Source organism: Nipponia nippon, unplaced genomic scaffold, assembly GCF_047370975.1.
Source record: "Nipponia nippon isolate SJK-2023a ecotype South Korea unplaced genomic scaffold, ASM4737097v1 scaffold_2, whole genome shotgun sequence".
NCBI classification, from domain to species: domain Eukaryota; kingdom Metazoa; phylum Chordata; class Aves; order Pelecaniformes; family Threskiornithidae; genus Nipponia; species Nipponia nippon.
This window is the reverse complement of record NW_028262336.1, coordinates 34,975,070-34,997,686: the sequence shown is the minus strand read 5'-3', so window position 1 is coordinate 34,997,686 and position 22,617 is coordinate 34,975,070. Positions and strand designations below refer to the sequence as shown.

The window sequence follows — 22,617 nt, the reverse complement described above, 5'->3', positions numbered from 1 at the left end:
CACACACACAAAAAGCTGTTTAAAGGAGAAGGCAGCTTGGGCAGAAAGAGGCACCAGCAGAGAGAACTAGCTGTGGGTCTGTCCTGGGTCTCTGGAAATGCGCAAGCAGGAACAGGGTAGAGGGATGGGTGTTTCAAGGTAATATTGATCTCCCTGAGAGACTGGAGAGTATCTGACGTAATGCAGTTTTGTGCAAAAGAAAGAGACCAAACATGGGAAATGGCACTGGGGGAGAAACAAGACTTAAGCTCAGAATTAATATGCAGAAACAACAGGAGAATAAATCTGAATTTCCAGAGCAGGAGGCTGGGTTTGTTGTTCAGAGGTGAGCTTGGTACTAGGTACCTGCCAGAGAGGCTGAGCTTCCTAAGGGATTTTCTGGGTCATGAGGGGAAAGATTGGCCCCCACCTGCTCATCTCTTCTAGAAAAACAAGCTGAGACAACGCATGCGGCTTGGGACTTTGCAGAGGCACAGCACTAGTGTTACCCTTATTGCTAACACAGCTAGCAAAGTTGATGGGGCAGCCTCGTGAACTGAGCCAGGGAGGATTGGTGCAACACGCATGATGCTCACTGGCTGCATGCCTATGGTTGCCGGCGGGGGAGGATGCCAGCAAGCCAGGGTGCAAGCGAATCCCTGGTCGCAGCAGCCATGCCCTGATAGGAACTGATCCTGTCCGCTGAAACCCCCAGCGAGGGCGACCTTTCCCCAGTGGGAGAAGCCAGGAGCAGGTGAGCAGCGTGGCTGCGGCTCACCTTTCATGGGCACAAGGAAGGGGAATTTCTTCTGCCCCCCCCTTTGGCGAGGCGGCACACAGGAGTCGATCACAGCGTTGCCTGCTGTCTGTTTGCATGACTGCAACTGTGGGCAGAGCTCGGCTCCCAGCCTTTACAAAGTCACCAAGGGAAGTGAAGTTCTTTTGGTATTGCGCTTATGATGCAAGTATACCACAAAAAATGTTTGTAAAGCTTCTCTTCTTAAGGAGAACCGACCCTCTCCTCTCCTTTACAGTCCCTTACCTTGTATTCATTATGAAAGCATTTGTCTTTAGGAACAGACACAGTTCTCATGAGAACGCATACACAAAAGAAAACAGGCACAACACCCATTTCTGTAGAAGAATATATTATTTAGCAGATCAGTTTAAAAGTTAAAAAAAAAATCTGTACATCTTTGAAGGTTTTTCTTGTTGTTGCTTTTTGCATCCACCAGGATAAAAATGTGCTTGCACAGTGGTTTCAGCTTTGTGCTCCCTTCTTTGCTCGTGCTGAAGGATCCTGTGACGTCTAGCTGTACCAGGCCACAAAGCGAACCTGCACTAAGGTTTCTTCTGATTTCTTCTAGTGTAGAAAACAAAAAAAAATGCATCCACTGTGCTGGGCTTCTGAATGTACTGTGAACACTATAAAATTCAGAGAATAATGCAGAAATGTGTCATTAGGGCCTACTAGGCAAACAAAAATATATGCCAGGACCCCGGTCAGAATATAAGCATCTGTTAAGCTATGCTGGAATTAGCATACTGCTGTACACATATATATAGTATGTTGACTAAAAAAAACTTTTTCGTTTGTTTTTGGATGCCAGTGGATCATTTTCCAGAAAAGGCTCCTTAGCTAAACTCCACTTTGTCTCTACAGACTGTGGTCAGCGTGGTCACCAAAAAGGCAAATCTGCTGCAGATCTGAGCCATGCTGCAACCTGTGCAATGTCCGCAGGGGAAGTCCTGCCCGGGGGGCTGCGGTGGGCATGCCGGAGTGAGGGGGGCCCTTGGCGCCCAATGGCGGCAGCGCCTGTGGGAGCAGGCTGCGGGCTGTAGACAAGGCACCTGGGCAGGCAGACAGGCAGGCAGGGCATCCGTGCCTGCCACCTCTCTGCGTACATCGTCCCAGTTGGATTTTGACGTAGCCACCATGTCTGTCTGGCAAATACAGTATTTCTCGAAAACAGAATAACCTTAGGGCTTATGTTTTGCTCAAAGTCTTTTTCATCTCACTTTTCGGTACCGCCAGTGGTCAAACTTTCACTTTTCTTTTTCTGCAGCTGAAATGAAGAGCAAAGCAGGATTAATACCCCCGACTCACACACTGCCGCTTTCCTCTGCTGCTGTGAGCCGAACGCTCATCTCTCCACAAGGCATGTGCAACATTTCTTGGGAAATAATAGGCAGCAGCATGGTATATCACAGGCACCATTTAATCCAAACAGCTCTGGATGTATGTCCTGAGTAAACAGTACTCAGTGTTTCTCATCATCTGCCATGCTAGGCTCTAGGATTATTAACTAACTCCTCTTGTTTCAGGATATTTCTGAATTCAGGCAGCTCCTATTTTCCTAAGACCTCTTGTGCCAATACACCATTATTAAAGCTCCATCACTTTGTATAAAATTTCTGGTTTGACAGTTTCTGTAAAGCAGAAGTAAAATCTCAGCTCAATTTGAAAGACAAATAGGACCCAGAAAGTCTGGCAGTCATATTTGAGTTCTTCCCTCCTTTGAGAAATGCTCCACTCTAAACTGAAGAATGTCTAAAAGACTTTCTTCTTATTTATAACTTAGTGCTGTCAAAGCATGTGCTCTTTGATTAACCAGCCTTAGTATTTGTGCTGCTGAGGGGCTTTTCCTCCAAAGCACTTGGGAGAAGGGGTAGGAGCTACACCAAAAAGCTACTATTCCTCTCATCCAGCCAAGGATGATCAAGTGAATGAACCTTCATTTCCAACATATCAAACAATATCAGCACAAGTAGTGCTCCAGGGTACTTCCCAATTTATTTTGATGACAGAGCGACTGATAGTATTCTGTCTACATGATAAATTTGTTCATGTCAGAAAACCCCTACACTGCAATGCCATTTGGGCTGGTTTTGTCATCTGCCTTGGCAGGGAAAAGAAGCACTGGAAGAAGCGTGCAAGGAAGGTGTGCAGGCCCAGTGTCGCAGGCTGCAGGGCACTGCAGGAGCCGGGCCAGCACGCCGGCTGCTGCCCTGCGGGCATGGGGCAACTGCTCCCGGGGCCTAGCCTCGGTCTCCACCCTGTCAGGCTCCTGAGGCAACGCCGATGTGGTCAGAGACAAGCAAATGTGGTTACATGTATATCCTACCTCCCCTAAGCCTTACATGTCAAAATGAGAGACAAAATGGGAGGTCCCCACCCAGCCTGGGCCATAAAATGGCTTCATTGGTTGTGTGTTTAATCGTACTGGGTGCTGTGTATTAGAGGGCAATTCCTCATAAAATTTCAAGCACATCCTTGATGATAGACACGTGAGTGGAAGTTTCTTCCCAGAAAATAAAATTCCAGCTCCCTCCAGGAAGAGGTGTTAGCTAACACACTCCCCTCAGGTGGTTATCTCTGGGTTTTGCCTTGAGGTCCCTCTCTTGCAAGCGGCTCCCTTCCCACGGCTGTACTTGTGTGGTGCCTGGTCGACTCTGCAAGAGCACGCTCTTGTGCACACTTTCTGCTCATGGTACACGCCTTTCTCCAGCCAGGTCTAATGAATGTGTTTCTCATGATTATGATTATGCCATAAGCATTCCTACTTTTTCAGAATTAAGCTGCTATTACATTATAATGTTTGACTTATTAAATCATAACGTTTGCTTTATCAAAGAGATATTTAGTGCTTACCTCTTTCATAGCATCATCTATCTGTTTTAATTCCTCATAGTGGTCCCTGGATTCCCAAAGGGGCTGGAGCATTACCTCCTCCACTTCTGGGAATAGCTAGGTGAAAACAAGAGAGAGAATATCATCAGCTTTTCCTTTTCTATTCATTAACTTGTACACGCTAGAAATGGGGCGAAAGACAGGGTGTGAACTGTACATCCCCATTTCCCTGGCTAACTAAACACCTGCCGGAGCAAACGCTGAAGCTCTGCACGCCCCCGCTCCTGCTCCTGGCCTTGGGTGACTTACCTTTGTTACTGTTTCAAACATGGGGATGAGAACGAACTTCAGGAAGCCGATCTGTGCTGTCGGCTTGGTCACTTTATCGCGGTCCATGAATGGTGCCACTGGAAGCCCCTCAGATTTTTCTCGGTCGCTCTGGAACAAAGCCAGAGTTAACAAATATTAACTCTTGGCTAGAAGCCTGTGAGGAGAGTGATGTACCAAGTAGATCACTAGCTAAAGAGCAGTGGCCTTCAGATACAGATCTCAGTGGTGTCTGAAGACAGCACAGAATAGCAATATGCTTCCCTCAGGCCAATGTATCCTACTTTGTTGAGAGCAAGCGTCTGAATAAAGAGAACTCTGTTCTTTTACGTCCGCAGAGTACTGGCATGAAAGCGTTCACCTCCAGGCTTACAGGACGATGAGGCCACCTGGTTCCCTTTGCAAACCCATGGGATTTGTGAGGGAAATTATTTCTGAACATTCAGAAAGATGGTAATGGCTTTTGCCGCTCTGGAAGAGAAGGAATAGGTCTTTGATTTCCTCATCATTCTCCAGAGAGTGATTATTTTTGGGTATTCAACCAGAAATTACATATCCTTTTTTACTGACGACTCAAACTAGTTCTGGCTAGCTGGGTCAATGGAGAGCATTTCCATTGACTGTGATGGGTTTACCAAGCTGCCTACTTGACGGCGTAACTCACTGTTTCTATGGGGGTTCATGTGCAAGGAGGTCACAGGCTGTGCGTGCAGAAAAGATACCCTGTAGCAGACTTTATTTCTCAGTTATTGGATCTTTCGGCACACAGTGCTCTCGCTGGGTGGCCAAAACAGTAAGGCACACAGATGATAATGCAATTTTGAGTAAAAAGCTGCAGATGCAGTGAGCGAGGAGTGTTTCTGACACATCATCCGAGGTGTCTGTCTCTTGTGAGAAGCCCTCCTCAGCATGCACCCTATCAAGGTGTAGACAAAACACACAGGAAAGCTCTGGCATCTCCTCCTCAGAGCACCGCAGCTGTGTGTCTCTTGAGATCCCACTGCTGCAGCACGTACACGCTGCTCGGGAGCTGTGTGCCGGAGACAGCTGAAGGCTGCTCTTCCAGGGATCCTTTTTTAAGCAGTCAGAAACTGTGTCCGGCTGGGAATCCAGTGAGGAGCAACGGTCTGGGGAGCGTAAAGTCTGACTTTGCACGCCTCGGCAAGTTGTCTGCTTTCTCTTTAGGGAAATGTTCACACATAGTGAAAATTATCTAAACTAGTTCCTGTGTGATATTTGATATCATTTACTTGACAACTTTCTCTTGCCACTGCTTTTTTCCCTTTTGGCTCAAAAATCATTTATATGTCAAGTGAACTTGCAAGGCAGCCTCTTTACAGAGAACAAGCTTCAGTCTGCTAGCATTAGGGTTTCTAGGTTGCTGTTGTCATTCATCTGCAAATTACAGTCAATTGCATTCACTTGCTTTCTGAACAGCTTTTCTTGCTGACAGCCTTCTCCCACTTTCTGTAAAAAAGATGCCTTTCCATCCTAGAGCTAGACTGGGCTGTCAGACAGCAGAGCACCTGTAGCTGAGGTGGGACTCGGGAAGAGCAGCAGTTTGTGCAACTGCGTCTCTCCCTCGTTCTTACCTGCATAAAATATTCCTCTAGTAAGCAATCTACCCAGGGCTCCGCTACTTCCATCGGGCGGACTTCATTGGAGATATCACAGCATTTTATCAGTACCATCTTCAGCTGAAAGAGGATAATACTTTAATACTGCAGTCTTAATGCCAGCCCTTTTTCTGCCATCCAAAACCTGTGTCTTTACAATGCAATGGGAGGCAATGTTTTCAAACAGAAAGGACAGTTTTAGGATTAAATCAGAGGTCGTAAATGATCTGGGTTCTTTTCCACTCGCTCAGTTACCCTGTGTAAATCACTTGTCCCCTCTCTGCCTCAGTTTCCCTGTCTATAGCACTGGGATGTGCCACAGTGGGACGTGTGCTTATCTGCTGCATGAAGAGCTGCAGCCACAAATAACCATGAAGCTGTTTGTGGAGCACTCAGTGGCAGCTGGGGAGAGGCTTCCCTGGATGTCAAAGACAACTGGATTAGAAGTAGAGGAGACTAGCGTTTGTACTCTTGTGGATACTTTTTGCCCCACAGTAATGGACAATAAGAATTTGTATCCTGACAGAGTAAATATACTTTTTTTTTCTTGATGGGACTCGAGGATTTCTAAAGCTGGAATAATCTATTTTATATAGAGCACTTCCAAATTTTAATTCTTTTTGGTGGGGCAGAGGATGTAGGAAGGATTCGTTTTTGATAATGTATATCGAATCTTGGTTTTTAAACGCATGTTAAGCTACAAGTTTTCACACCATGCACAGAAAAATAATAATCTACAAAACCTCCTTACACAGGTCATGTGTTCTTCATTTGAGTAATCAAAATTTTCCATTTTTTCCTTGAAAGAGTCCAGTATTTCTGCATGTCTCGCCATGTCTGTAGCCAGGATTAACGTAATTATCCCCTAGCAAAGAAAATATGTTCACATATTAACTTGACGTTCTTTACAATGTCTACTATTGCAGAGCAAAGTCGGGTCTTTCTTACACACAAAAAGCCTCAGATGCATTACATTGTTAACACTGAAAGGCGAAGTTTCTGACTTGAAACTGCCAAGCAAACTGGAAGAGGGTTATAAAGAGTTCATGGCATATGAAGATCATGGTTGGATCAATCCGTAACACTGGTGCGATATTCTAGAGGCATTGAGGTTTTCCCTTTCTGACTGACTAACTGTGGAAAAAGAAACTGTACAACAGGATGTTAAAAGCCACACTCTGTTTGCCAAGATTTGCTTTTGGCTCCTTGGAGAGCACTATAGGTTTTGCTGCTGACTCTCAGTGGCTCTAGGAAGAGACAAAGATCAGTAGATGTGGATGCCCTCTGTGCTCATCCTCCTTGGATTAAGGGCTTTGAAATACCCAGACGCAGCCAATGTGTTAGGAGCTCTGTATCCTCCTGCTAGGCAGAGTTTATGATGGGAAAATGTTAATTTAAATTCGTGGGTTTTCATACAGATCTATCCATTTTGGACCCATGCCTGCTTCCCATGCACTGGCAGAATCACTCAAACCAGACCGATATCTGAGCCCTTACATTGGTCTGCTTTTTCATTTGGTGTATAAGGAAGATACAACGTGGAAACTAAGACCGAATTTTGGCCCTTAGTGCTCTAATGGGAATTCTAGCATTGTTTACTGTCTGAGAGATAACTGTGATGGCTCCCAGTCCACTAGAGCCTCCTCCAACAGTACAAGTGCTCTGCTGTTGTAAATCTTTTCCCATTTTGAAGCCCATCCTAAAATTAATACAATGTTCTCTTAAAGCATAAACTTCTGCCATGAGCGCTTAATCCTTTCCCAGTCAGAGCTAATTGGTTCCTTCAATAATATAAATATCTACCCCCCAAAATGTCGTCGGCTTTAATAGTCAGGATGTACTCGTTATTTCTCAGCAAGACATTCCAGGGAGTGTTGCTGTGGAAATTTTCCAAGAATCCCTCTTGGATCCTTCCAGTGTGAGGGGCTTTTTCAGTCCTGCTCTCTAGGGAGAATGATTCACTCACATTGTACAGCAGGGAAGTCTGTGCGTGCTTACATCTTCAGGAACAGTTTGTACGACACAGATGGGAGCAGCATTCATACCTGTCTTATCTGTTTGAATTGGTCCTGGTCGACATTGGAGAAAATGTTGTATTCTGGCTGGGAAATGATCTGGAAAGCCACAGCACAGTGGTGGTTCTCCAGTGGGGAGATGTCATTGTAGCGTACTGCAAGCTCAGTTCGTGCATTTATCTGATAGCTGATGTGAAGAAAAACAATGAGAACTCCTGCAGACACACACCAGCTGCTCTAAACCATGCTGCTCACTTTTATTTACATTCTTTTCAATACTTATTCAATTAGCTGCCATTTGTTTTTTGATTGTTAATACTAAATCAGATTTTTAGAGAAGATATAGATATTACTTTAATATAATCTCAGGCACTATTCCCCTGTAAATGTTTGGTTTTTTTTTTTAATTTTGCCAAGTCTCTGTAGCTTAAAATGACACAGAACAAACACAGAAGGAATTGCCTGGGCTTCATTCAACCCCCACTAATGTCAATGGAGAAGTTCTCACTGATCCAAGTCAGAATTGGGTTCTGCCCTTATTTAATGAATGGCTACAAATAAATTAGATTCTCTCACTCTCTTTTTCACACACACATACATGCACACAAAAGTGTCCATGGGTCAACAATTCTAATTTTCTCACATGATAATAAATAGAATAACATGCACTTCATGATTTATAATTATGAAATAATACGTAAGTTAAATCACCCTTTGCATTTTAGTGTAATTATTCCATTTCAGTCAATGGAGCTATAATAATTTATGGCCTCTCTCTCAGCCATAAAACATTTTACCGTGTTTTCTCAGGAGTGGGGGAAAGTGTTGGAACAGAAATCTGAAAAATCATTTTCCTTACTGAGCCAAGGACAGCTGGCAACCCCAACCCAGACCTGAGGTTTCTGCATGAAGCTCTGCCTTGGCCCACGTGTGAGTGAACAGCAGGGCCTTGGGGGAAGGTCGTGGCCAGCTCAAGCTGTGAGAAGGAAAAGCTGATCTACCAAAAATGCCAGCTGGTATTACCTTCCCAATAAATTTTAAGGGAAGACAAAGCAAGAGACAGACTTACGTATTGTTATAGCCTGGATGGTCCAAGTCATGGCATACTGCTGCAGTCATGAGAATCAAGATGTCAATTTGGGAAAATTTCTCCTGTAAAATATGAAATATTAATGTAGTATTATGATTTCTACTTCCCCTATCCCCATAAATGAAAAGAAGTGAAAAAAACACCCACGTTTACTTTTTAGAGAAATGCAAATCTGAGCAAAACGAAGTATTTTTCCATAGATCAATTTACGTCAGTCAAGAAAGAGAATTCTGCCTTCCTTTCCAATAAAAATGACTCAGATTTGCCTTTGTTGCATTAAATAACAGCAGCTCAGAGGAGGCAATTTGCTTGAAACTTGCTATTACTGCAGAGATCATATAAAAGCGCTGAGATATTAGTACAGTCGCTTACAAGTCATTCCAGCATCCTGATTAGTTAAGGGAGGGCTGGAACATAGCTTAGTTGCCATTGCATTCTGCATTAACTGAAGTTATGAAAAGAGTGAGAAAAATTAAGTGTTGCGTTCCCATAGCTTCAAAATAGGATGAACTTCCATTAAAGAAAGTTTTTCTTCATACTCTTATTGACAAGAAAATAGACTTAGGCCAGTAACTGAAACGTTTAACTATGGAGAAGAAAGGTGTTTTTAAACTGAATAAAATCTGATTTGTACAGAAATGAAATGAATCTATATACACAGGTTATCCAGTCAATGAAAATAAATGATGCCTATAGTTTTGGACAAAGTACAGGTCAAATATGAATCTTGCATACAGTACATGCAAGGTATTATTTGCAGTAGCTCACCCAGGTACAAGCACATATTTGGAGAAAACCTTTTGTTGGAACATTTTGCGTCACAGACGAAGACCATATCCACAGACCATAATTCAGTAGGCTTTTGGATCTGATTCATAGGTGTTTCATGCTACCAGAGTGTCAAAAGATCTTCAGTGTACAAATTGGGGATACCCAGGAGGTGAAAGTGTCTTCCCAGCAGCCTCAGAAAGCTGTGTAGGTGCTTGGGGTCTGGGATGGGATGGCTGAGCGGGCAGCCAGAGGTGGAAATGCAACACCTCTCCTCCTCTCCCCAGGGACTGAACAAGTGCAGCTACTGCAAAGGTCGTCGCTTGCTAGCAAGCTGGTGGCCTGTTCTGCAAGAAAAGTGTCACAGGTGTCATGGTGCTCAGTGGACGAACATGTGTCCCATGATGGAAATGGAGTGATACTATTGAGGTGGGGGGCATACCTGGAGGCTGCAGAGGGAGATCATGCTGTACATCATCTGGGTCACGCAGAAGCAGTGCCGGAAATTATGAAAGGGGTTGTTTCTGTAATTGTCATGAATACACAGCTGCAGAGGGAGGGAATGAAGCAGTCAGAGACAGGAGAGCTCTTTCTTTATAAAAACATGATTACATATGCTTCCCAACCTCCCTGGAAGCACTGCATATCCCTACAGGAGTCCTGTGGAGCCCAGTATTATTTTCTGCTAGGACAGAGTGACAGTACAAGGCCGTCTGACACTGTCTGCTTTCCTGGGGCGGGGTGAGAGATTACTGCCTTTCCAGAATTTGTCAAGCAGGTAAAGCTCATATAGCAGCTTCTCTCTCATACCAGCTAGCAATGGGTAAACATCCCAGCACAGCTGCAAGTGCATCTCAGTCTTGAGACAGGACTCTGTGCTCTCATCCTGAATTTGTACTTCAAACTGTGTGGTGGTTAAACGGTGACTTTGGGGTGTGTAAAGAGCTCAAAGTACATCCCCGTTCCCCTCTCTCGCTGAATGCAAATTGCAGCTTTGAAATCCTCAAGGCTGAAATGTAGTTGTTATTTCATTTGCAAATGCTCAGAGGTGGCACTTCGGGATGTGTTGCTTGGCAAAGTGAAGATGTGAATGCACATGCAACTAGCATACCTCTGTGGCTTTCCTATGCTAGGCAGCATGGGAGAGATTTAGCCATATAGGCACATGGGACTGATTTTTGTGTGTTTTAACTTTCTACAGATCCTGGCTATGTGCCCTCATTACAAATGCAAGCTAAAGCTTGTCTTCCCATGTGTCCTCGCTACTGTCAGCCGGGCTAGCTGAGTGAAGCTGGCACAGCTGGGTTAACACATGCCACAGTCATTTTTCCAATGCACTGGATAGCCTTTGGTATCCTGTCCTGCACAAAACAGCCAGGCATCAGCAGCACTGCTGGACCCCTTCTGCTGAATCCTCCACAGCCTGGACCCTAGGGAGCCCTTATGCACATGCTTCAATTACTGAGCCTGAATTAATGAATGGGCGGAATTCGTGTCCCCTTCTCCAGCTAAATAGTGAATTTACTTCGAGAGTCCTCAAGCCTCATCAGGATCAGACCCTTCAACCTGGGACGTGAATTCTAGGAAGCCTCAAAGCTCTGGATGAGGTCAAGAGAACTGTGGGTTTTCAATGTTTATTCAATATTTGGGGGCTTCATTGCAAAAGCTGTTCAGATTATTCTGCAGCAAGGACTTTAGAAATACATTACACTATTTTAAAATGAATAACTAATGGCACAATACAGCCAGGCTCGCAGGTGGTGGGCAGTATCTCACAGCTTCTACATGGACACCGTGGTCATGCCCAGGCACTGCACAACACTGCACGGATGTAATGTATACATCCAGCAGTGGAGCCCAGAGCATCCCAGGGGACTCCTGACTCAGAGCACTGAAGGGCTGGAGTGACTGGGTTGTATTAGTCATCCTTTCCTCCCCTTTCTGGAACATTTCTGTAGCCAGTGGATGTGGGAGCAAGAAAGCAAGCACGTGCATGAGGTGGCTTTTCCTCACCCACTTAAGTTCAAACTGGTGCCCATACTGTGCCTGGGGAAGTATCACAGTTTGAAGCAGAGTCCTTGGGGCTTTTTTTAATCATCTTTCTTTCTGCGAAGCTAGAGTTTAAGAAAGGAAATGTCACTCTGTAGAATTTCTACCCTTTGTAGAAAATAGGTAATAAACTCCCCTGGTTGTTCAGAAGGAGGCTGTGTTAAATGCTAGTGGTAACAAATCACTTGGGAGATACAAGCTAACAGGGAGCTGCCTGCATGTGTGGGTAGCATGTTGATGTGTGTTGACGTATCACCTTGTTCCCATGTTTTCAGACTGTGAGACAGGAGGAGGAAGTCTTCTGGTTTATCTACTCCATGCTAGCCTTGATTGTATTGGGTTTCGTCCCACCCCTTCTGTTCAGCTGCTTTCTAAGGTCAACAATACTGAGCTTTTCGTCTGCCTTCTTCAGGGAGAGATTTCCCAGGTCTCGATCATTTTTTACATCTCCTTTAATGTAGTCATACCATTCTTCTAAAAAGACTTAACCAGTCCTAGGCATAAATTCTAGGTAAGCCTTATGCCTTCTATGGATACATCGTTAACATCGGTCCATTTTATCCCTTATTCCGGTCTCTGATCAGCCTAATGCCGCGTTAGCTTCAGCCGGCAGCGGCACACCAAGCTGTGATAGTCACTGCCCTGCGTACGCTGGTGCCCAGGTGCTTTTTGCTCTTGCTGTACTTCATGATATGATGAATCCAGTGTTTTGCTTTGTGTTTTCTAGCCACCTTCTGAATTTGTGGAATTTGTTCAGGCCTTCCTGGGAGTCTACATCAGTCATGTAAAACAGTTCCTTCTATTCTGTCCATACTCTTCAGGTTATTAGAAGAGATTAGTGAGATATAATTCTTCGCTACAGGAATCATATGAAACATCTGTATAATGAACTTCACATCATGATGTTTTTAGTTATTGTTTCAATCAATTTTTCAGGTAGAGATAGAAGTTTTTCTAACCATAACTCTTCAGGGTATCCCTAGATCCTTTTTAAGCACTAGGTAAAATATTTACTGTTCTACGGTCCTCTAGGAACATGATGGGTTTTTCTGAGAAAGCCAATGTATTCTTCAGCTTTTTAGAAAATTCTTTCTTATGCTTTCCCTTGGACCTGAAAAGTTATTGATTTTTAAATACTCCAGTGTTTTTTCTTTAGACATCTTGGTTTTGGTATGATCTCATCTTTATCATGACTTGCATCTCTGCAACATTCTCAACATTAAAGACCTAGGCAAAGAAAGTTATTTAACTTCTCAGCAATTCCTTTTCCTTCCTGCCTTGCTTTTTTACTCCCTGTGACATGTAATGATTATTGCACATACTGGCTTTGTTTGGCCATATCTGAAGATAGTCATCTTGTCTCCATGTACAGTAGCTACCAAGAGCATTCACCAGAAATGAATGGCTTTCAGTAATAGAAAGCTCAGCAAACAAATGTAAAACAGTTAAAAAAAGTCATCTTTTACCACAAGAATGCAAACATTTGCTGAAGTACTTATATTTCAAGAACTTGTATAGATTGACTGCTTTCAGTGGGATTACTCATGTGAGTCAAGTTAATTCCATGACTAAATGTTTTGTTTATTGAGTTTTGAATTTGAAAAACTGCAAATATGAGGAATTTGAAATACTTACCAACCACCTCTTTAACGTGATAGGATTGATGTTGAAGTCTTTTACCAACCCAAGATCATGGTACATATGTTCCAAGCAACTCAGCATCTGCAGCCAGGAACAGACAGGTTATTGGCTTGGTAAATATCACTTTACTTTACGATACATTGCAGAGTGAATTTCCTCCTTGCAAGCATCGAATAATTGCAGAGCCCTCTTGTTAAGATGAAAGAAAGATGCTTAAAGATTGCATGATTAAAGCCAGTGCAAGAGAGGTTTTGAAAGCTTTTTGAAGTAGACAGATTGCTGTTGACTTCATAGGTTTTGTGCAGGGCTTTGAATGACACCATCTCTCTTTAGTAATTGTGATTCAGGCGTATCATAGCAATTCCTTCTCACAAAAAAGTATTCCCGTTTTTCTACTTCATCTGGGATATGTTCTAATGCTCTATGAAATCAGTGGGAGTTTTTCCACTGGCTCCAAAGGCCTTAGCTGTACAGAAATGGATCAGGCCCTAACTGTATAGAAAATGACAGCAGAAAATAAGTGATCCTTAAAGAAACATGCATTCTAGATATGTGACAATATCTTCTTTCTTTATGACTTCTCGTGAGTTCCTAACTCTGCTATCTTAACTCTGATTTCTTGTTTAACCAAAGATCTCCCATTATAAGCCTACAAAATTGCAGCAGGTTTGTGACCATCCACTCCTATGAACTGTAACTATGAACCCCAATAGCTGAAATGCAAAGGCAGTCTGCTCTTTTGAGACAACATCTGCTCTGAGGTAGGAAGGGGGATGCATATAGTTTAGCACTACCACTCCTGGTTAATCTTCTGGGTATGAAAATATTGCAAAAGAAGGGTATTGATAATCTGATGCGTCTGGGCACATAGGAGCTGTCACCAGTCAGAAATGAAGAGACTTCCAGGAGTTCAGGAGTTTATATATCTACATTCCCATTTCTGAAGGGAAAATCTGCAGGGGATGAAATGTAGCCATTATATTAGCAGATGCAGTTTTTAGACTGTAGACTGATCCAGGGGTTTTAACATGATGAGTGCAATGTCACAAATATGGCCTTGGAGACATTTTTAGTTAGGTTTCTGTTATTTAGGCTCTTAAAAACTCTCCAGAAGAATGATTTCATCTACTGAAACCTTATATTTATCCAGGGAATATACATCGTTCATGCAGTAACAAGGGAGCTGGTTTTGAGTCATCCAAACAGGATGAAAGAGACTTTCCTGCGAGACTTGAGGGACAATGTCACGAGCTGAGTTGTGCTCAGATCTCATAGACAGATTTTGCTGTAGACCACCTTGTCTTGTTCCTAGTCCCTAGTCCCTGAGGTAGAATATATGTTTTGCAGTAGTTTCAGAAAAGACTTTCCGAGACAATGAAGTTGATCCAGAAGGGCTGAGTTACCCTGAGAAATGCCTATCTCCCTCCAGCTGTTGCCAAGAGAGCTTTGGGTGAGTGGCAGGGTGACTCTGAGTCCCCAAGCTTTTGTCCCTGAACACATGAGAATCTCAGTTTTCATTTTTAGCTTTTGTGGTCAACAGCAAAAGCTTGAATATTGGACTCTCTTGACGCTTGAAAGTGAGTGGGCATTTGAGAAAGATAACGCAAGCTTGCTATTTACTGAGATGCTACAGAGCACATTATTAATCTTCTTACAGAAGATTACGGTTTATAACCTGCCTGCCCCACATTGAGCATGTGGGCAAATGCTCACTGCTAAACAAGCATTGACAGAATTGAAATATTCTCTGTAAACATGAACCAGAGCTAAAAGGGTGAGATAAACCCATATGGTGCTCAGCTCACTAGAGCTTGTTTGGTATCTTATTTCTGAGCAGCACTCCCCCTTGCAGGGCACGTCTAATCTCCGCACCTTCTTGTTAGCCTCGTTCATGCCCCCATATAGTGTTTCCTAGTACACTGAATGAGTTACTGTGCTAAAATACTATGCCTCAGCACACAAGAATCCGTGGATAATGGTTTTTGTCTCTCCCTATTCTTTCTTAATAGTCAGAACAACAATGAGCCAACAGTGTTATGGTCCACCTGGCAGGTTGTAATTCTCTCTTGCTGTAAAGACCTGACAGACATTCAAAAGCTGGGGGCAAGCCATTTTGCCTGAGCAGTTCTGTGGCCATGGTACAGGGAAAAGGGGCTGGAGAAGGAGCAGTAAGTACAGAGCACCATCCTCAGCTTGGCGCAGACCGCACAAGGAAGCTCTGCCAGCCTCTGTGAATGGGAGATGGACCTAAAGCCATCAAAGAGTCCTTCTGTTATTCTACCAGCCAGATGAAATATCCTGAAGGGAATATGCTGTTCCTGTGGGTGCGGTATGGGGTATTTTTCCTTGTCATATTGATCTACAGGTGCTGAGCCAGAATGACTCTTGTATGCACAGCAACTGATTGAGATGGTAATGAAGGTGATTGCTGCTGGGGGTGCTGCTAGAACTACCCAATCCTTCCCTTGGGAAAAAAACAACACTAAAACCCTAGTTTAGTCCTGCCCTTCCTTACATTTTTCCTAGGTGAGATTTGCTTAATCTAGTTTTACATTATATTGTAAGCTGTCCATTACAGAAAAATCCTTCTCCTTCATGTTTCTGCAGAGGTTTACACATGGGCCTTCCAGAACCTTCTGCAATGCCAGTGATAAACAAAGAATAATAATAAGAGCAACAAGGAAAATAAGAAAATGAAGCAATAAGAAAACACTAATAGGCTGTGCATGCAGCTTTGCAACCTCTTCAGAACACACTGCAATAAAACCCTTGCCTAAAAGGCTGTGAATCAATGCATGCATCTCTGCCTGGCTTCACACAGCAGCACACAGCTCCATTGATTTGAGCGGAGTTATTGATGATGTGCTTGAGCATACACTTTACTAGGGATCGATTTGTTCAGATAAAATGGCATGAGAGAACTCATGTGGCAGCAATGATAGTGCACTGGTTGTTGTGGGACGTTACTAGGAAGAGATTAAAGAAAAAATAAAGAGGGATCAGGTTATGATAATCAGCATAATCTATCTGGCATCTGTAGGGAAAAAGTACTGTATTCTGGTGTGATATGAAAATAAAAAAAAATATAGAGATTAAGGGGCAGAAAAGGGGAAAAACCCTGCAGACCATCTCAAATGGCTCTTCTGGCCTTGTTGGCTCCCAGAAAGAGTGCTAACCCAGCTAACACGGCATCCTTACCTCATTGGGCTCCCACAGCCAGACATCAAAGGTTGGTTTCCGAAGTGCTTCTATGGTCTCCTGGGACAGCATGTACTGCAGACAAAAAGGCAGTCGGTGTAAATGAGGGTCCGCAGCCTCGGCATGGGACCTGCTGTCGGCATGTCCCTGGGACACCTGGGGTCCCATTCACGTGGGGTTTAGCAGTATTTCCCAAGGACAGAGCAACTGATCTCTCCCTCTGCCTGCCCAACTCTTCTTTCCCACCCCACCAGCTGCTCATGGTCACTCCAGGATGCCCACACCTGGCAAGCAGCAAGCCCCCAGGCAGCTCGCTGCCTGCCACAGCACCAGCTGGCAGGCCGCTGGTGGGTGGAGATCCTTAGGGAGCAGGGAGGTGTTGGGTTTGGGAGAAAAGGGAGGTGTTATGGATGGGGTTGCAGGTAGATCCAGCATGGGGATGTAAGGGGTGCAGGGCACAGATCCATCCCTGGCTGCACTGCTTCTGCTGCCTGCAGAGCATCAGCAACATTCAGTGCAGCCAGTCATGGCTGAGTGGTGTGAAGTGTCTATGGTTACAGCATTAAATTAGCTGGTGGGTATGATATATTTACTTTCAGATGATTTATACTCTAATTTTGAGTATTTTTTCAAGAATGCCCACATTTTCAAATTGGTTTTCAGCCTGCAAGATTCAAGTGATGTTTTGTCGTTGTGCTTGGAGGCTTAAAACAAAATCAAGCTCATTGGCCAGTTATGATTTTTATACAAAATGAAAAAAAAGGAATGGGGAGGGTTAAAAGACCAGGAGAGACCTGGACTCTACCGAATCATATTTTCGAGACTCTATTGATCAGAGTCTTTCTGGGACACAAAAACCTTGTAGCTTTAATTGGCCCATTTACCATGGCTGTCTCTAATTAGTTTGGGCTTAGTGTACTAAGCAGGTGAATGAAATTGTATGTGCCATCAAATTGTTGACACTTAATCCAAAGAAGAATAACACTGAAGATTAATTTTGCTTCTTGAGAAGGCAACGATTTTTGCATTTGCCTATATAATGTACATTTAATATGACATTCTGCAAGAAATCTGTGAATTAGCAGTACAGATTTGTTATTTGATAACCGTGTTGTAATGACATCTTCTTTCAGTGTACTCATCACTTCCTGGCCTCCCTGATATTGGACAAATCCAGCACTTGACAACTGATAACAAATTTTGCAAATCTGTCAAACAGAACCCAAACTCCTGAAACCAAAACTTCTATGAGCTTTGGTCTAGGGACAACACAGACTACCAGTTTACTCTGCAGTCAAGCAGTACAACTCTTCATTGCACTTGTTATTAATCCAAGATCCTAATATCACAGCAGTAGATCGAAGGTTGATGTGACATAGATACTTACCAAGGGAAAAAAATAATTTTTAGAACTGATATGTTTTGTGAAAACATGTATTAGCATCAGGAGCACAAGCCTCTTGGGCAAAAATTAATTAAAAGAAATGTAAGTCTCATGATGTCTGCTTCAGAGACCTAGAGGTCACTTTTTCTAGGCAGAGCAGAATAAACAGCAGAACTTATAATTTGTTGTTCTGTAAGGCCCTGAAGACAAATATATCAGGATGCGTGTCCATATCATACACCCGCATCACACCGGACCAAGTGAATTTGAGAGTGGTTCAGCCAGCTTTGATGTGTGCAGGCAAATGCTCACTGTTAAACTACGATTTGCATGTGTGTGAGCTGGGCTCTGAGCAGGTATAACCTGGTAGCTTTGAATAATTCCTGTCGGCAAAGACTGTCGGTGCTAGGACCAAAGATCCTGTGTGCTTCATGGTTTCAGCCTCATTCATCACTGTGGATTTGTACTTGTACTTGCCCAGTAGACATTTTTCTTCAAGCATTACTGTTTTCTCTAGCAAATACACTAACTCATTTTCACAGGGACAATGAATCATTCTGGAGAGAATCCAATGTCGCATTTTCTCTTTGTTTCCCTAGGTGAAGCATCTCCATAAATTACTTTTTAAATTAAAAAATAATCCATTAGGAGAAAACAGGCAGCGGCACTATTTTCAATTACAGTACAACATTATAGGCTATTTTTGATTGTTTGCTACGAGCATGGAGAATAAACAAATATAACTAGACAAAAGAGCACTAAATGTTGACGAATGCAAAATGTTCATTAACATTTCAAACACTAACGAGCTTTCAAGTATTAAAGACTACTGAGGATCCAACTTTAAGTCACTGCAGGCAATGACAGGTTTTTCCATTGGCTTTCAGGGATTTTGGATCAGGCTCTGGGTTTAGAATAACCAGGAGGTAGATGGCTAGGGAATCATGCATTGTAAACCAACACTTGTCAGGATGGAAACATGTGGTAGGATTCTGGGAAGGGCAAACATTGCGTGGTACCTTTGGGTAGGATGGTACATCCCGCCGGGGAGTCGGCCTCTTGTTTTCATCCAAAAAGCTGTACTTGCAGGGACAGTTAATCCTGAAATGAAATATTCAGTGCTTAATGTTGTGGCAACAGAACCGCAGTGCCTTGAAAAATGCCAGAAGTCCTCTCTTCTCTCAGTAGGTATCACTGGGAGAATTATCCCACTGCCCAACCTCTCCCTTTCTAATGCTTTAAAAGTGTGATCCTCTTTAGGATTTTCTCCCCTTGTGCAACACCCCTGTCGCCCATTCTCCATCTATTTGAATTCAAGCAAAGAGTGTCTGTCTTCAGAAAAGTATCCATGGATACCCAATCACTTCTATTTAAACCAAGTAACTTTCCATTCAGAGAGCAGCTTGCTGTCTGTGGCAGGCATAGTTGTTTAGGGTAGGCACCCACTGAGCCCATGGCTTAGTGCAACCCAGCCCCAGGCCTCGGTAAAAGCTCGGGTGAGACCATTCATTTGGATGGCATGACCATCTTGCCTGCTGACCTTCAGGTGGAACAACAGCAGTGAGACACAGGCTCAGCAGACACAGTCTGCTTGGCTCCCCGGTCCTAGAGGAAGGGAGCTGCTGCCAGTAATTGCAGGTAATTAACCCTTGCCTAGTTATTAACACCAGCACCCACTGGCAGCTATCTACTCTTTCTTCCTCTGCATGTGCAAGAGCCAAGCTGATGCTATCCCACCTGAGCAGAGGACTATGATGGCAGGAGGTGCACATCAGCCTTACAGCCTCTGCAGAACATCCAGGTTGCTGCATTGCAGTGCAAGAGCGGTTTCTTGCCTTACAGCCACAGGGGGCACAATAAAACTAAGAGCTCAGTGGTATCACCCATGGCAATCGTGATACTTTAATTCAATACGTGTTTCCCAGGTAGCTGGTCACATGGAGTTTAATAACTCTCAAGTGATGTTGATTTGCTTGCATTTTGCATTTATCCCTGTAGTCCTAACATTTGGATTATCCTTTCTCATTTTTAAAGCCTCCTGCCAAATGAAGCTAAAAGAAACCCCTCAAAGAAGCCAACCAAAGTATTCCATTAACTTCATTTGTCCCTTTTAAAATTATTTCACATATTCTGTACTGTGTCTCTTTTTAGTGCTTCTCTTTTCTGTTGGGAATCGGTCCTGGTCTTTTTTATTTTCTCCTCTTAACATTGATGTCTGCTATCATTTCTGATGGTGGTGTCTGAATCCTGAGAAAGTTATGTCATCTTATGGTTCATGGTGGTCAGCTGGCTTCAACCATCTGCCTTTTCCCACCCTGCTTAAGGGGATTCTCAGCTGGTGACAAGCTGTCGTAATTGTTTCTAAAGCTGTTTCCTCAAAACAGCTCAAAAACAGCTAAAAAAAAAAAAACCCACTGTGAGGGGTATTAGTAGGATAAAAATAGTGAGATTGGGGCATTCCTTGCCCTAATTGGAACCGGCTGCCAGGGTTAGCTGAGGGTCAGCCAACTATCTGTAATTCCCAGCTGTAGTAAGACATCGAAGCCTTCATCCTACCACACTGGGGAACGCGCTGGAGCCAGGATGCATCAGACCTTTGCAAATGTAAAACTGTGTCTGCAAATGATCATGATTTTAAATGACACTATAATGTTATTAGCATCTGCCAGTGGTGAACACAAAAAGCAGACTAGCAAAAAAAGCAATTTGAGGGGATGCGAGTGGGGCTGCTTTGCTCTTCTGATGGGGAGAGACGCAAAATTCACTGTGCGTGATTACTGTTACAAACTTAGCTGTTCATCCTTACTCTGTCATTTGGTAATGTAACAGCAAAAGTAAGAATATGTAAACATACAAGAATACAGCTGTGTACACTGTGATATTATTGAAGGAATATACACACTCACACATACTTATATAATTAAATTTAGATGTGAGCTGTAATTGCAACTGTAATGCATTATCTAGCAAATGACATTGCGCAAGGGATGACAAGTCTAAACAGGAGCAAACCCATTTCCATTTGCCCTGGGGTGCCTCTGTCCCCATCCCCAGCATGCACTTATCTCATGCCAATGGGAGAGAGCTTGCTCACCCTCTCTGGAGTGAAGCACCCCCAGGCTGGGGTTGCCGTGGGCTAGTGGCACGGCTCCTGCAGAGCCGTGGTTGCTCAGGAATAGGGAAGCCCAGCTCATTCCTCAGCAGCTCCTGATGGGGTCCCTCTTAATGGCCAGCCACCAAGGAGCATCGTCTCCTCACTTATAGCAAAAAGAGTTATACGCTGGTTATACGCTGAACCCAGCCACATCTAGCTGCTGCTTTGAGACCCAAACCCTTAGGGTACAGATAATCATGGACAGAATTTTGTGCAAGGAGGAGCTTTTGTGCAGCCAGGAGGAAGACCCAGCTCAAGGCAACCAAGAAGAACTGTGACAGGTAGCTGTCACATCGATACAGCACAAAGTGATGTCGAGCACACTGAGTTAGGCTCCTGCTTCAGCTAAAGCAGCTATGCAGTGCAAGCTCAGAGCAAGCTAGCTTGGGTGTCTGTGCCCAGCACTACCTGCTGCCGAGCACCGAACCCATTTTTGCCACAGCTTTCCAGCATCACACTCCATGCTGGTCTCTGGCTTTTGGTGGCCGTAATATCCCACCTGAAGCCTTCGGCAAAGACTCCACCTCAGCTGGAGCTGGCTGCACTGGGCAGATGCAGCACGCCCCATTCCTGTTTTTCTTGTTAACAGATTGCTGTTTATACGACAAAATATAGATTGTAAGTTGACAAGGTCTGGGATGGGAATGAGTCACGGCTGCTGCTGGGACAGTCTCGTACTTCCTGATGTGTGTGACGGCAACGGGGTGAACTTGAAGTTGCCATAACTTCTTTTTTTGGTTTTAATTCTCTATCTGCCTATGCGTCACTGCACTCATAAATGCAGCTCTCCCAGCTCCCCACAACAGTCGAGGAAAAGTAAAGACACATGCACGGGCACACACGTTATTCACGTCACACCTGGCGCAAATCAGCATATGTGTTTTTGCGTGTGCTGCCAATCTGAGCTCTGATTTTTCTAATGAGAATTCCTCACACCTGAACAAGAAATGATGCAAGCCCCAGGGCAAACTGCAATTCATCCTACTGGTATAAATCTGGAGCAGATCTGAAGTTAATAATGTTACTCTGCATTTATGCTAGTATGACAGGTGAATTTGGCCTTAGACTTAATAGGAATGTATTAACACTGTGCCTCCTGACATATCTGGATAGCAAAATTTATGAAAGCGAGTGACTATAAAGCCTAATTTTTTTAGCAAATCCCCCATTGCCTTCAATAGGAAATAGCTTTGATTAAGGGTCAGAGAATTTAACCTCAAATGAAGAAAAAGAGAGAGGCTGTCAAGATAGTATTGTTACATTTGCTGAGAAAAATCCCCTTCACCCACACTTTGAGCAACACAGTATATCCCTTTTCAGCAACCTTCCCAGAAGTGCTCATAATCTCACAGTGATGATTTGTTTGTCCTAATGGGGTATTTCAGTGACACAGGGGGCAAACTTTCCAGCTGAGACTGCGTACCGTACAAAATGCAATTTTCTGCTGTACTTGTAATTACAGTGAAACCAAACTTCACAATCACAGTGAGCCCTTGAATTAGAAAGTAAATTCCCAATTTCTTGTTGAAATTGAAATGGGTGTTTTATAATAGCGTGAGATCATAATTAGAAGAGCTCCTACATATTTATTTGACATTTTCCCAGAATATATTGGAGCTGATTCGAGTGTTAGCTGGTTCCCTACCAAACACCGCACTTTACAGAAGTTCTTTTCCCTCTCCCTCTCTCCTAGTAAATCTGGATGAAGAATTCCCATTCTGTATGGTGAAAAATAACTCTGCATTGCAAGACCTTTTTCTCTATT

General features: G+C 43.6%; 1 protein-coding gene across 1 annotated transcript in view; it reads right to left on the bottom strand.

Moving 5' to 3' along the window:
* Nucleotides 1-1,141: 1,141 nt before the first annotated feature.
* The window catches only part of PDE9A (phosphodiesterase 9A), a 50,005-nt gene continuing 28,529 nt past the window's right edge, over nt 1,142-22,617 (bottom strand). The window contains exons 8-18 of the mRNA XM_009474317.2: nt 18,718-18,799; nt 16,315-16,389; nt 13,111-13,197; nt 9,869-9,973; nt 8,638-8,720; nt 7,599-7,755; nt 6,305-6,418; nt 5,530-5,634; nt 3,920-4,048; nt 3,632-3,727; nt 1,142-2,045 (exon numbers count right to left, since the gene is read on the bottom strand). Coding sequence (XP_009472592.2) covers nt 1,995-2,045; nt 3,632-3,727; nt 3,920-4,048; nt 5,530-5,634; nt 6,305-6,418; nt 7,599-7,755; nt 8,638-8,720; nt 9,869-9,973; nt 13,111-13,197; nt 16,315-16,389; nt 18,718-18,799 — 1,084 coding nt within the window. The 3' untranslated portion in view covers nt 1,142-1,994. The remainder of the gene's footprint in view (nt 2,046-3,631; nt 3,728-3,919; nt 4,049-5,529; nt 5,635-6,304; nt 6,419-7,598; nt 7,756-8,637; nt 8,721-9,868; nt 9,974-13,110; nt 13,198-16,314; nt 16,390-18,717; nt 18,800-22,617) is intronic.